General features: G+C 30.7%; 1 protein-coding gene across 1 annotated transcript in view; it reads right to left on the reverse strand.

The window, feature by feature from the left end:
• Positions 1 to 17,299, reverse strand: part of LOTGIDRAFT_106548 (hypothetical protein) — a gene marked incomplete at both ends in the record, with an annotated part of 62,100 nt that overhangs the window by 20,302 nt on the left and 24,499 nt on the right. The window contains one exon of the mRNA XM_009062019.1: positions 14,284 to 14,415. Within this exon, the coding sequence (XP_009060267.1) occupies positions 14,284 to 14,415 (132 nt within the window). The remainder of the gene's footprint in view (positions 1 to 14,283; positions 14,416 to 17,299) is intronic.

Raw genomic sequence — 17,299 nt, forward strand, 5'->3', positions numbered from 1 at the left:
TGAGAAATATAGCTATCATATCTGTAATGTTTACCTTTAGATTGCCATCAACACCATCGATTTGACTGAACACAACTGTTCCTACTGGAGTATTCATAGCTAAAGCTGTAGAACAAGGAGATGGTGTGATTATGAAACTTGGATCAATAGTATCTTTCAGTATAGTAATGGTGACTACACCTGTATCAATCTTCTCTGGTATCCTCTGATCTCGTACTTGTATATTTAACTAAATAAAAATAAAACCAGTCATAGTCTTCACAAATAATATGAAACATACAACCAATATCAATTCCAAAAGAGCTAAATAAATTATCATGTTTGACTAGCTAGCAGATAATGACATGGTAGCAGTAATCACCAATAAACTCAAGAGTGGAAGCAGATTTCTGTATAAAACAGAGTACAAATTACTCGACTGAATCAGCTGAAAAATAGTCCTGACATTTGCTTATCATGGCCACTCTGAATGAATACCTGGATTTCTTTGATTAATTGCAAGAATTAGAAAAACATCTGAGGGATCATAAAATACAAAAATATTCAAGATCTATCAGTAGGTCCACACAAGTTATTCAACTTAGCTTTATGTCCTGCACCTAAATATGTAACATACATGCTGGAAACTATAAGATTACATTTCAATATTTATTACATGTTTATATTTTAACTTACAATGTCTCTATCTCGTGTTGTACCAACCAATGATTCTTTGAGTCTTATCACACCAGTAAGTTGATTAATATCATAGAAACTTTGAGCTACAGCAGGATTTGACCCTGTTATTTCATACAGTAATACATCCTACAATCAAACAATAGCAGCTTACAATATCTCTTTTAAACAAACAATTTTACTTCTTTACTATTTAGTCTGGTAGTGGAACAAATGAATTGCTATGAAATATGAGTTTAATATCACATTTTAATCAATTTTTTTGTAATTTCATTGTGCACATGGACAAAGGTGAAATAGTATAGTATAGTCTTAACTTACAGTGGCACTATCATTAGCTTTTACTGTGACAACAACAATTCCAACAGGATCATAATCATTAACAACTACTATATAATTATTCAGACTGAATGACGGACTTCTGGGATTTCGTCTTACTTCTATGGTTACATTGGCATATGCCTTAGTATAAGGGTATTGAATATCATAAGCAACAACTCCCAACTAAAACATAAAAGATAATGAATCATAAAAATATACTAAGATATTAATACTAATAATAAACCTTTACTTTATGAGCTTAATTTAAACTGAAATTTTTGCAATTTAAGTACCTTCTTTGTCCCTATTGTCACTCACCATTTCCTTACATAGGTCAAATATTAAAGGCAATTCTACCATATTAGTTTCTCAGTACTATTTCTTTACCTTTAAATAACTAACCATGTCACTCAGAACATCAATAAATTATATACTCACAGTATATGACAACAAATTGTCTCTCAAAATAGCTGGCATATTAGCAATCTTGACATCCCCAGTTATTGGATCAACATCAAAAAGAGCACTAGATAAACCTTTACCATCTTTTTCATATTGTAACCGACTGGTTGGCTAGAAATATACAAATTAAATAATAATGCAAGTTATCTCAATATATTTTCTACGCCAAAGCTTAACATTTCAACAATCATATCATTGGTCAATCACAAAAATCAGTGGACCCCTATTATTTAACCAGTATGTTTACTAAGAAATAATCAGTTATGTTATTGTTATTAAGATGATTTTAGATATAAAACGTATTTACCAGCATGTCAGTGTCCTCAGCAGTAACTTTTACTATAGATCTACCCTGTTGATAGTCTTCTTGTATGAATGTATTGTAAGGTGCGCCAATGAAAGCTGGTGGTTGTGTATCTCTTCTGACTTCAATGGTAACAGTAGCATTTGCTAATCTAGGTGGTATTTGCTGATCACTGGCTTGGACAACAAACTAAAATGTACATATATGAACAACATCATGAAAAAGCAAAAGAATGTTCTACGCTAAAGCATATATCATTTTTCTCAAGGGAATTTTCAGATCTCACAAAATGTATAAGGATCTTGGAAGAAAATTCAATCATTATAATATGACAGAACTTTGTTTGACATTCTGATTTGGTATTGCAAACAAAATCATTGAAAGTTGAGAAACTTACATCAAATCTTGAAACTGTGGTATTTGTTAATCCCTTTACAAGATATATCTGACCATTTGTGGGATGTAGATAGAAATACTCAGAGTCTATTGGATCACCCAATAAGCTGTAAGCTATGACATCCTGGAATATCAAAAACAATAGTTACAAACTTCATCTCCTTTTTCTTTTTTACAAAACAATAATGACTCCTCTAGATATTCTGAACAACAGCAAACAACAGGTTATTTTAAATTTCAACAGATTGTGGTAATTAATGTTATGTAACATATTTCAATAGAATTTCAACTATTTAAAGTTATTCCTCAAAAACCCTTTGCCAATCTTCATTCACATTTTTAAAATGGAAAGTTAGAGAAAGTTTTTATTACCCCATCAGCATCTGTGGCTGAAACAGTTTCAACAACTTGGCCCAATGGTGTATTTGGTGAGATCAGTTTATAATAATTGCCAGCATTAAGAGGATCATAAACGGGTCCAGCTGCATTTCGATTCACATTAATATTAACTGTAGCAAAGGCTGTCTGAATGGTTACGTCTGCTTGTGATGTAGCTTTTACTTGTAACTGAAATAAAATCATACAATATACAGCTGAGTAAATTATAAGTATGTAGTCTGGTAAAGCCAGACGCAGATGACAGATTTTTGTAAATTGAAAACAAAAAAACATTGTCATATGTTCAGGAATTCAAAAGCTGCACACTATGGACATTGTTCAAAAGAAACATTTTGCATGCAATTTTCTCACATGACTTTTGTGTCGTGTATTCACATGATTCAAATACAAATTTATTCAACATAATGATATTACATGTTAATTTGTTGGGGATGGAAAATGTTTTGGAAAAATGTTTTTTTTTCCCTTGCACACGACTCGAAACATTTGTTCCTAAAACATTTGTTCAGAATTCAAACATGTTTTATTTTCAAACAAATGTTTCTTGAAACAAAGACACTCACAATAATTTTTGACACAATATTATGTTTTGTGCTGTGGTGGGCTTTAGGTACAACTTATTTCAACCAAATATACTAGTACAGTGTATAAATGATATTTCAATTCATGGAAACCAAGCCATTTCAAATTACGATAGATCCTGTGATTGAAGATGAAAACAACAATATTACCTGATAAAAAGGAAGGTCTCTAGGATCAGACTTTAGTGATTGTTTTATTTGAATACTATCTCCAACTAATTTAAAATAGTCGGTACCAGGTAAGTATCCAGTTAACTCATAGTTGATAGAATTCTGAAAAATAAATGCAAATGGCTTTGTCAACTATATACATTAATATAATTTTTTTTAATTCCTTTTTAAAATTATTTTTAATACAATCAAGGCATAATTTCAGTTTCTTTTCAACTTCTTGGGAGTAAAATTTTTGGATTGGTGGATTTCTGAATGCATAATTGAGTGTGAAACGTTCAGTGAAAGAAATGTGAACAATACTCACTCCAGGAAAAGCATTAACAACTTGTACAGTCTGGTCAAGAGGGACTTCCTCAGATATTGTTATGTTATAATCCTCTGCAGTAAATTGTAATTGTCCATTATCACGTTGTACATTAACAAATACGTTAAGTGTAGCTGATCGACTGGGAGTTCCTTTATCAGTAGCAAATACGTTTAACTGAAATATATTGAAACAGATATATCATTCTTTATTCTGATTCTAGAATATTATCTATACAGTGGAGTCTCTTTAATCTGCACATTTCCATTCCGAATAGAAAATATATAGAGTTTATAGAATTCCAGTTATTCAAACATGCCACATTGGATATAACTTTAATTATGTCCTATCAAAACACACTTTACTTTATGTACGTCTGATATATGATTGTTTGCATTGAGTTTGCTTACTTGTCCTATATTAGTATATATTGGAAAGTAGCTCTTCTGAAGATGATTTTGTATTAGCAGCATGAGATAATGAATAAGTTATGAGACATCTCAAAATTCCTTCCATTCCATAGTAAAATGCTACAGTTATTATGATCAGTATTGAAAACTAAGGCCTTTTTATCTTTAAGCAATGAAAAAACTTACCCAATATCTATTGACACCAGTATCAGCAACAGATTGGGCAAGAGATATGACACCAGTTGTTGGTTGAATAAAAAATACTCCAGTGGAATTACCTCCATTGATAGAATATACTATTTCTCCAGCAGGTCCCTAAAATTCATCACAATGTACGTGCATACTTTTTCTTTTAGCATGATTACTTAAAGTTAAAATTTTGCTATTTTATATCTTATTAGGCTAAATAGATAACATCAAGCAATGTACAAAGAGGACTGTTTTTCAAGGCGTTTAAAACATACAAAACATGACATTTTTAAAGTGAATAAAAACAAGTAAACAACATTCAAAAATGTAAACTTACTGAATCTAAATCTGTCGCATTAACATCACTAATAACTTTTCCCGGCACATCGTTAAAATTAATTACCCTGTCTAGATCAGGATGAATGAACACAGGCGGGTTTAAGTTTCTAATGACTTTAATAGTGACAGTGGCTTCATTATATAACTTTGGAGTTCCTTCATCAGTAATTCTTATTCTGGCCTGAAAGACATTTCAAATTACTTTCTTTTCCAAACTCAAAACCAGAAGTTTAGAAGTTAATAATCTAGGTGATCACCAAATCCATAAACTTCATGGGTCACTGATTTTTCATTTGTTTTTTCTTCCTGTATGTATGATATTAATAATGTCCGTCAAAAAACAAACTTATTTCAAAACATCAATACATCATGGCAGCCATTGAGAGTTTTGGATATACCAAAAAAAATGAATGAAACTTACTGTATAGGTGTTTTTATCGTCATTAAATAGAGAATCAGAGGCACTAGGACGTATTTTCAAAACACCATTATTATCAATATCAAAAAATGCTAGAGCATTACCATCACCAATTATACTGTAATTTGTTACATTGAATGGAACCTGTCAAATCAAAATTATCAAAAATACAGAAATGTCCTGACAGTTGTGTCAGCAGGTATTTTTAGTAGCCTAATTTTTTTTTTCTTTTTTACCTGTTTGTGACTTAAAGCTTGGATATTTTTAGTTAAAACTTTCTTAAAAGCCAAGGGACATATTACTCTACTTTTGGTATGAAAGTATTTCATGACTCAAGCCTCTAAAGAATATTAAAAAATCAAATTGTTCCTTTATCTCAGGTATAAACCAATGGTCTTTTGTGTATCATGACAGTTCATCACATTCTTGTGACCAAATTGGCTTATCAAATAAGTGTTTCATCATACAAGTGGCTATATACAAAAAGGATTATCTACCATAATTTTTTTTAACAAAAATATCAGTAATCAAGTAAAAAAAAACTTACAACATTATCTGGATCACTGGCTAATGTTCTATAAACAACAGTATTATCTGGATCATTCGAGCTTATTGTTGCATCATAAGGTAACATTCTGAAAGCTGGTGCTCTGTTTCTTATAACAGTAATATTCACTCTAGCATTAGTATTTGCTGATTTACTCACAGTAGCTGAATCACTAGCAGATACCTCAAACTACAAAATTATCAGACAAACAATTCAAATAAATTCACTCTTGGTATATTCAAAAACATTTGCAAATCAAAACAAGCTCATTAGATATTCAATAACTTTAGGGGAACATGCAATGCATGAAGACAAGCAGGTCAATATATTGTTAAGTATTTTTTTAAGATATATCTCTATTAATTTACCCCAAACTGTATTAGCCTGTTCTCTACATGTTTTGAATTTAACTGATGTAAACAGAAATTCTTCTTTAAAAACTGCTTTAGATGCACTTTTGTCAATAAGATTTTTGCAGAGATCAATTCTGTTTCTGTCAAATTATATATTAGAATTGAAACCCCTTTTCTAAATCAGCAACTCTGATTGCAAAAACATATTGTAACTGTATTGAAACCAGATTGAAACAAACGTACCTGGAATCTGTCAGCAGTAGTAATATAACGTAATACAGATTGTCTCAATGATATATCACCAGTAGTAGGGTTGATTTGAAAGAACGATTTTATGTTGGCATCACCAACTATAGCATATTGTACAAGACCATTTACTCCCTAGAAAATAGAACAATTCACATTAATGCTGAAGGAAATGTATCAGGTTTGTCATTTTAGTAGTACAGTAGATGAACCTATATTCGTGCACATAACGATTCATTACCAAATTTCGTTAACATTAAAAAAACAGTATAATTGCTTTTCATGTCTTATATGTTTTTTGAGATAAAATAATTATAATTGTTTCGATTTTTGTTATAAATCCCTCACTTTGACCCATTCTTTCATAAACATAAAAAATTACTGACCGAATCACCATCTTGTGCTGTAACACGTAAAATTGTTTCACCAACAGGCTTGATTTCTAATATTTGTTCAGAATAATCTGTATTATCCCATACTGGACTTCGTTCATTTCTGTACAATGTGATGACAACTGTTTCAACTGCTGTTAAAGATGGTTCACCGCCATCTGATGCTCGAACACGAATCTTAAATAAAAAATGTACAATATGAAACAACATCTATATAAAACAAAACAAAAATACAATCGTTATCTTCTTATTTTATAATTTATAATTAACAGGTTTGATTTTTTAGTTGTTTTTTAGCATGTGAGAAGATACTTTTGTTCAAATGTGTGCCTTAAACACAATTAAATTAACACATTTCTAGAAATAACACATTCACAATACATATTCTCCTCATAAAATTCCAAAAAGACAAACTTACTGTGTATGAGGATTCATTGATGTTACCGATAATAGTTATTGTTCCTCTTCTTCCATTAGTACTAATAGTAAAGATAGCAGTAGCATCGTTATCACCAATAATATCATACTGTACGTTGTTAAATGGTGACTAAAAATAAGAACAATCATCAATAGAAATTCTGTAACAAGCCATTATACAACAAAGTTATTATAAACGGATCATCTAACATAATTTCTTACGAAATTCCAGGCCCTATAGAGATATCTTACATGACGATAATTATGATCATTGATGATGATGCTGATGAATCTGATGATGGTAACTGATGGATGATGATTACAGATGATGATTGTGATTATTGTTTATGATTACTGATGGATGATGATGATTAGATGGTTATCATGATTACTGACGGATATTTATGATTACTGATGGGTGATTACTAATTGATCATGATTATGATTACTGATGGATGTTTATGATTACTGATGGATGATGATAATTATGATTACTGATGGATGATTACTTACTCTTGTATCATTGTCTCTTGTTATTACATCAAAGCTAAATGATGGAATCTGGGCGGACGTAAGACTTCTGATATAGGGTGTATTCAGAAATTCTGGTGGGAACTGATTTCGTAATACAAACACTGTCAAAATAGCCGGATCACTGACTTGTTCTGGTGTACCTAAATCTTTGGCTAGTAAATCAACCTGGAATTAAAACAGGAATAAATCACATACAACAAATTCTAAATAAGTAAAAGATACCATTCAACCAGGGCAGTTGATTTTAGAAATTTCCAACCAGACATTTAACCATGTAATCTAAGATCTGGTACAAATTTGCATTGAGAATGCATGGAAAATGCAAAAAATCTAGCACATTTACATAGAAAATATCCTATGGATCACAATTGCAGTCAGTCATTTTGGAGCTCCAATCAGACATGACAGGCCAATCCAGATAAATCAACAGCTCTGCATCCAACAACTGTGTATATCAGCATGCCATATTTAATTATGTATTGAACAAACTTACCACAAACACATCACCAGTTGTACCTGTTAGTTTTCTGCGTAAAAAGACTTGTCCAGATGTAGCATCAATATAAAATAATTGTTTGATTGCATTAGGAGCACTATTACTGATCTCATATCTTATATCTCTGGCATCTCCCTAAAAATAACATTTTAAATACATCATCAACTCTACTACTAGCTTCAACAGCTTGGCAAATCATTAGGTAATATTTATATAGTATTTCTTTTGACTTTTTACAATTAGCATTATTTTCTAGTAGTTCAAAGTGCAAGCTAAATTCAGAAATTTTATATCCATCAGTTTTTGTTATCATTTACTGAATATCTTAATTTATGGAAAACAATACACTTTCAAATTTTCAGCCATAAATTTAAGTATTATTTCTATAGTTATATCTTAACTAAAATCTATCCATTTTATAGTTCCTTATTGCATATAATTACAACTTACCACTGGGTCAGCATCCGTAGCATCAACTGAAATAATTGCTGATACAACATCCCTAGTTTCGAGGACAGTGACAGTAAAATTAGATTGGGTAAAAACTGGCTTGTTATTGTTTCTATTGACGGTAACAGTTAATACACCCCGGCCATCATTACAGGCATATCCTCTGTTATCTTGAACCTCTACCCATAGATTGTATGTTCTTGCTGTATCAGTGTAGAGTCTTCCTGGTTCACTGTTTGTATTCCTAATCACATTAATAGCTCCTGTATTGCTATTGATGCTGAAGAAATTAACAGCTGTATTGTCACCTATTAATCTATAGTTTACAGCATTAAATACAGCCTGAAAAATATTATTCTTATTTTCAATTGTATCAAAATATATCCTCAAATTTGTGAATTTTCATCACTTGAATTTTTGTCTGGTAGAATTTTAAAAGTAATTTGACATGGTTTGTGATTGAGAGAAATTTGTGTTAAGTTATTGCAAATATCAATTATGCTTTGATTGAATAGAAATAACAATCTTACATTGTTATCAGAATCTGTAGCTACCACTGTAAAAATTACACCAACATCTGTATGACTTATAGTAGTTGTGCCTGGTAAGTTGGTCAGTTGAGGACATTGTTTGTTCCTATAGACATTAATTCTGACATTGGCTTGGTTAATACCATTCTTGGCTGGTGTATCCTTGTCTTTAACACTAACTCTCACCTAAAACAAGCATTAAAAATAATCCAATCATACAGATCCTCAATATTGAAATATGAAGGTTATTTTAAATAAAAAAAAATAATATCAGGACCTACGTTATACAGAAAATGTTCTCTGTATTCACAAAATAATATATTCCTTATTACAGAACTATTACTTACAGTATAGACATCAGGAGTCTGACCACTCAAACCTTGAATAACATAAATTTCTCCTGTATTTGGATTAACGTTGAAATATTGTTCTGCTTGGTTGGTACCACTAATTATATCATATTCTAGTGTGTTCCAGGGACTCTATAAATATAGAATTCAATATATTATACAACAATTATACAACAATTACAATTCAAATATAGAATTGAAATTATAACATTAGAATTTAATATACTAATTTCAGTTATAACATTAGAAATTATCATACAAAATACAATCATAGCATTACAATACATATGCCATGTGATGCCAGCAGTCTACTTCAATTGACTGTACATATATGTGCCGAGTAGCAGAAGTTTTTTTTCTTTAAAAAGTGGTCTGATTGTAGAAAAATGAGATTTAAATGAAAAATATAAAGACAAATGAAAGGAACATTTTATAAAGTAGATGTTTACCTGAGTATCATTATCTCTAGCTAACAGCGTTAAAACAGTCACACCTAATGTCTGTGTCTCTGGAATAGTTACATTATAGTCAACTTGGGTAAATTCAGGATTAAATAGATTACGATTCACACTGACTTCAACTGTGGTTAAATCTGATAATCTTGGATTACCACCATCCAAAACTCGTACAGGTACCTACAATTAAAAGAAATAAAACCAGGTTAGTACCAACTATACATTCATATCCAAAGCCAATACCTTTTACAAATTTAACACACTAATACAATGAATAATATATTTACTATTATTATCATTGACAGAGTAATGGAAAGTGAAAGAATGGATCTAGAGTCTTTAACTTTGTGGGATGTGAAGAAGTGAATGGACTCAAAATAACACAAGAATTAATCTCCCTTGGGCTGCAATTACAAGTTAATGTAACAATCACAGAATTCCTCACATGAATTTTAGAACATGTATAACAAATTTTGTCACCCACAAAATTGCACAGAAAAAAAAATCAACTTTGTTAAAATTACATTCAAAGCAAGTTTCATGAAGTTAAAGAGAAATATCTAGAAACGAAACAGTTGTAGACCTACCAAATAAAGAGTTTGGTCATCTGTTAAAATAGATGATGATAATTCTAATCTGGCATTTTGGTTATTAGTTCTAGTTATGGTAAAGAATGGATTACTTCCAACAATTTCGTAACTCAGTTGGTTAAACGGTGACTGAAATAGAACAAATGGTAAATTCCAAATGACAAACAAAATAATATTTGTCTTTTACATCAACATTAAAAAGGTGCAAGTGGACAGAGTTAGTTTTGAAATCTACAAGTAATATCAAAGCTTTTGATTCCAGCTTCCCTACATTATTATTGTGGTTAGCATGACAGACTCACCCTTCTGGTCACAAAACAAATTACTCTGTAATATACAACTAACTATATACAAGAAATAATACTTCTTTGGATACTTACTCTGTTATCTGGATCCTGAGCTGTTAAAATCTGAACCAAACTTCCAACAGCAATATCTTTTCGAATACTTGGTCGATAAGAATCAGGAACAAAGGATGGTGCTCGGTTTTTAATGATAGTCACTAACACATTAGCAGTGGTATTTAATGGTGGTTCTCCCAAATCTTCGGCTTTAACAGTGGCCTAAAAATACATCATTAAATTAGTATCATTTTATTATTTTAAATAAAAAATTTCAGGATAGAAACCTGGGCTTTCAAGACACAAATAGCCCCTTCACACCCATTAAGAGGCCAGAAATGGATCTGTAACAGCTCACTCTAACATTTACAAGCACAAATGGGTCCAAGTGGCCTTGCTTGGCAAATTTAGGATCACCAGGTGGTCACAGTCGTTGCAAATCTGGCTGTTATTCTTACAGTAAAGCGTAACAGGCCCAATCAAAGTACACGGTTTAACAGGTGGTAATTGAAACCTTACATTTATGATAAACTATGTTCAGAAACTATGTTCAACCTTGACTATGACTACATTTAGTATAAACTTAACAAAAGTACTTACAGTATATGAGATTCTATTACATGGTGCAACATTTAATGCAGCTTTAGCGAATATCTCACCACTTAACTCATTTATAGCAAAACAATCTAAAAATCCACTATTTGATGCTGATTCAGCTAAACTATATCTTATATCGCCATTCGGTGACTAAAAATATCAGAGAAGATATCAATGTGAGTATTAATATCAGTTTGTATATCAATATGAAGATCAATATCATTATCAGTTGTCTATTAACTTTGAAATTGATATTATATATTCTATTAATATCAGTTTATACATAAACATCATAATCCATTGCCCAAAATCATCAGAAATCGATATCAGTCTGCGTTATTAATATTGATCAGTTATAATAGTATCAGAATCGATATCAAACATCCACATGGATATCAAAATCATATTCTAGAATCAAAATTAGCAACACAATGAATTCAAATTGTAAAATATCAATTCAAAACAACTCCAGATATTTTGTGTTTTAATTTATATTACAGTTTTTATCACGTTTTCTTTGAAACAATATTTCATTGAAAGTTTTTACATTTTTATTGTTACTAATAATATCACGTTTAACTTACCCCAACATCATCATCTGTAGCAAAAGTTTGAATGACAGTTTGGCCAAGAGGGAATGTTTCAATAATATTTGCTTCATAGTTGGTATTGTTTAATCTTGGAGTGGCTAGATTTGTTCTTGATACAACTGTAGCTACAGTGGTGTTACATTTCTTAGGTATTCCGTTATCACAAACTTGGATGCGGATCTAAATAAAAAACTAAGAGTTATTTTAAGCTATTCAAACATAACTGTACATGTACCTTAACTGGCTGTCCTGATGAGGATAATATATCCAAAACACGTGTTAGAAGCATAATATTATGAGCTCTTATTAGCAATACAAAAACAGCAGAATTTTCACTGTTCAAATTTTAATTTGACATTTTTTGTCTACAACAAACTTTCCTACCAGTAGCTCCAATTACAAACAAAGTAGCAAAACTTCAATCATATTTTCCAGTGGAAGAAAGAAATAAATGAGACAAAACTATAACTTACCCTAAAGCCAGTACTAGGTGTTGCTCCTGGATTATTAGTAACTGTTATTCGGCCAGATTTGGGATCAAGAAGAGTAAATTTTCTTGGTGCATCATCATCACCAATAATAGAATATGTTAAATCACTGAATCTTGTGTTCTGTAAGGAAAATTTGTGATCATTTTTTTTTATTTCACAAAATATTTTGTGATCTAAATTCTCAAACATCTCTTATTGATATATATAGATATATTTGGAAAGTTTCACAATGTTGGTACACTGTGTACTATAGTACAATATATGTTGAGAGAGATTGGTTATTGTCCTTGTATTCATTGGGTATTTAAGTCACCTTCGTACAAGTTATCAGTTATATTAGAAAGCATTTTCATTATTGGCTTATAACTGACTGGAGTGGTGGTTGAATTCATGATTTCATTGACAAAAATATAATAATATTCTTACTGGAGTGTCATCATCTCTGCCTTGTGCAGTCAACACTTCATCTGAAGGACTCAACTGTCTATCCAGTACTCTATCATATGGTAAGCCAACAAAATATGGTGTTAAATTATTTCTATCGACATTAATGACTACAAAAGCTGGTCTAGTAGTACATTTTGCAGGATCTGCTTTATCACATACTAATACACTACCCTATAAAATAATCACCATTAAATTTTATTATTAGTATGCATGACAGTCAAAAGGCTTTAAATAATATAATTAGGTGGATCTTTCTGTGTGATATGGAATGTCAATTAAATATCTTTCAGAAAGACCACAAATGAATTATTTGGCACATGAGATATGTCATACTCACAGTAAAGGTATTTATATTTGAACCCAGTAAAGATTTTTTGGCAAAGATATTTCCTGAATTTAGATCCACTGTAAAGAATTCAGCCATAGGTCCATTGGGGGATGACCATCTAAAACTAAGACTTGAATAGATTGACTGGAAAATATAATGAAGAAAATAATATTAATAATCACTAGAAAAAAGAAAAAACAATACATTTTTACAAAAAATGTTGGAAAACACAGTTCTCAAGCCTTGGGTGTAGCTAGAGATCCCCTAATGCTATCGACATGTGTTTCTGGAACACTATCTTTATCAGGATAGCTTGTTTTAGTTTCTAGGTGCATAAGCAAAATTATCAGTAATTAAATAGGAGCTATTAACAATCCACACAAATACATGTACATAACTCATAAGAAATTTAACAGCTATTAAAGAGAAAAGAAACTGGTATATAAAGGAATATAATACTTGAGTACAAAAAGTGATTTTTACATTTGCTGGCAAATCATTGTCAAAGGCATCAACAGTAATCAATGTTTGACCAAGTGTTTGTGTTTCCAAGATATTTGCTGTATAGTTTCCAGTTCCTGTCAGTTGAGGTGCATTCAAATTTCTGTTGACTCTCACTGTTAATCTTTGACTACTGGACAATGGTGGTGTTCCTCTATCAGTGGCTTGTACAAGAAGCTGTAATAAAACATGAAGAGAACTCAATAAATTATATATGAGACTGTTATCAGACTAAAATTAAAAAAAAATATATACTATTTCCTACTGGTCTGAAATATAATACCAACCATAACCTCAATCCTAGTGAAGTCTACTAGATGTATTACATTTGATTCTACTACAATCAACATTGAATGCATATTTAATCAGGAGTATGAGCCCAATTCACGAAACAAGAAAAGTGTCTAAATCCCTTCTCCATGTGATCAACAGTATTGGGTCAATTTCAGTTTTTCTCTTATGGAAGTCAAGGTGATATTTTGATATGAATTTTCTATAACAGTCTGATTATCAATGTTTTTTCTTTATTAGTTTCACTGCAACTCTCCAATGTGACAATGATATAAATATCTAAAAATTAGAGAACCCTGCTTAAAATAACAGTGCACAAAGTTGACTTTTGCCCAAACTCTTAAAAGCCATCAAAAACAACTTACAGTATATTCCTCCCCATCATCAGCAGACAGACTTGAACGTACTCGAACTATTCCAGTATTGATGTCAATCTCAAAATAATTAGGTGCTATACCATCTCCAACAATGTAATATTCAAACTGATTGAAAGGACCCTGGAGAAATAAACAGATTGAAGAATAAAAAACAAAAGGAAACTCACATAGTAAGGAATTAAATAGAATTCCAGGTAAGGTCCTACACCTTTTTTTGTTTTATTTGGCAACAGATATCAAATTGATATCAATTATTGTAGCCATTTGAAGAATAGCAGCCATTTTAGTCTACTGGTCACAGCTTGAGTTACCTGCTCATGTTCCTCACGAATCTGCTACAATTTTTAAAAAAACTAAAGTAGAAAATAGTACATACATGTGTATCAATATCACTTGCTCTGACTTGGAAAACATTATAACCAACATTTTCATTGTAATTCATCGTTGTTTCGTTTGGTAAGTTTGAAAATAATGGTCTATTTAAATTACGTCTGACTACGATAGAAACAGTGGCTGGTTGGGATGTTCTTGGTATATCAGCTGTATCCTCAGCAGTTATATTAAACTAAAAATAGAATTGAAAAAAGCATTTGTAGCTTTCATATATTCCAATGTTGAAAGTTGATTTGGTTGAATAATCAATTCTAAGTTTTTCAAACTACAATAATCATTCCTGAAAACATTTTGACAATAATGAGGTTAATGCAAAATGAATGGAGTTTTACATCCTACTTGACAGTGATGATGATGATGATGATGATGATGATATACTTACTGTATATGTTGGTGTATCATTAATGTCGAAGTACAGTGGTTTTCGTGCAAATATATTACAGCTTTGAGAGTCAATTCTAAAATATTCGCTTGACAAACGTCCAACACTGCTATCAATCATTCTATATACCAATGTATTCTGTGGTCCCTAAAAAGATTACAACACACTTTTTCAATTTCCTGAAAAAATATTATTTTTGCATTTTCACTTCCTCCTTTTCATGCATTGAAATATGATCTGTGCAAGTTGCGAAGTCTTGGGTCAGCTGAAATTTCTAGACCATCATCCTATAAAATGTATAACAGAAAAAAAAAAACTAGAAACTTACATTACTATCTATATCTGTAGCTTGACAATTGATACCAGCTATAGGAATATCTAGATCTTGAGTTTCTAAAATATCAGCATCATACCTTGCAGCATTCAATTGTGGATCATTCAAGTTACGAAGTATGCCTATTCGAACTGAAGTCTGAGATGTTTTTGGTGGTACACCATTATCACGTGCTACAACTCGAGCCTAAAAATATAACAAAACATAATTCCTTATTAAATTTATTTTCCATTATTTTGTATGTGTTTAAACTAAATTTTCTCAGATTTGTCTAGGCAATTAGTCAGGAAATTCTTCATGTTAATATATGTATTACTCCTACAAGAGTTCAAAAATGAATAATTATGAATAAATATTTTTAAATTAAAGTCACCACAAATATTATTTTGAAAACAAAATCTTTTTGGTACCAACGATGATAACAGATTTCTAAAAAATTTAACTCATGGTAGTCAGAAGGATGTAGGATATTTTCATGCAATATTACAAATATTCCACTCTGGTAAATGTTTTCTTTCTTACCGTATATACATCACTAGAAGAACCAATCAGATTTGGTGTTAAAACAGTTATTTTACCATCATTGGGATTCATTCCAAAATATGTGTCAAAATCTCCATCACCAATAAGTTGTAATGAAACTTGAGAAAAGAAACCCTGTAAAAAAAAACAAAGATTATAAATTTGGTTCTGCTAATCTTATCTACATGCTGAAACACTTTTATGCATTTATTATTTGATCATCTGTAAAACAACAGGACAGATCAAAACAATTTTTTTTTTCAATATCACTAGTTAATGAGTTTCAGCTCTATATAAAGAAAGTTAATAAATAATTATGGAAAAAAATGAACACAACTTACTGGACTATCTGCATCAGCAGTATTAATATCCATTACTTCAATTGCTTCATTTGTAGTTTCTGGTATATTTACTGAATAGGGTCCTGGGAATGTTGGAGCAGCCGTATTTCTTTCAATATTAATTACAGCTGTAGCAAGATTGACACTGTTTCTTGATGTATCAGATATATCTCTAGCACGGATGTTTAACTGAAAATTTTTACACATGTTTTATTATATGTGTATCAGAGAAACTTGAATGTTAAATATTCAGAAATTGATATTAGTTATCTTATATAAATTTTGACTGAAATCAAAATGACAGTATTCCATTAAAATAGAGTATGTATAATAAAATTAAATCAAAATTATAGTATTTGATAAAATCAAAAGTATTTTGATAAAATCAAAAGTATTTTGATAAAATCAAAAGTATTTTGATAAAATCAAAGTACTAAATTGGACATTTAAAAATAAAAATTGTAGCCACTGAAAAAAAATCATGAAATTTTACTTACTGTACATCTTGTCAATGTTATGGCAGCATTAGATAATAGTCTGTATGCAATGATATCACCAGCGTCATTTACACGGAAATAATTACTGCAACCAGATGGAGTAGTTGTTTCCACTGTATAACGAATTGGATTCTAAAATATAAATATTATTTATGTCAAGATCTATAAAGATATAATAATAGTGGAGCAATATTTATAAAACATTCAGAGGAAATTTAAAACCAAACACAAACGGTCTGCTTTGTTTTGTGATGGTAACTATCTTTCCCCTAGTCCAAAAATAAATTACAAAATAAATTTGATTCAGAGTATTTAAAGACTTAAATATTGCAATAATTTAACTCAACTTACAGGTTCTTGTGACAATAAAGGTCACTGAAATGTCAGATTGTCTACAGTCCATATTGAGCAAGAAAAAAACTTCTTCATAGAGGTTTCTCAATTTACTTGAGAGTAGGAAGAGGTGAGCAGGCTATTTGCAATTATACAATAGAGTAACAACAAACTTACTGAATCATCATCAATTGCTAACAAT

Source organism: Lottia gigantea, assembly GCF_000327385.1.
Source record: "Lottia gigantea unplaced genomic scaffold LOTGIsca_5, whole genome shotgun sequence".
Lineage (NCBI taxonomy): Eukaryota > Metazoa > Mollusca > Gastropoda > Lottiidae > Lottia > Lottia gigantea.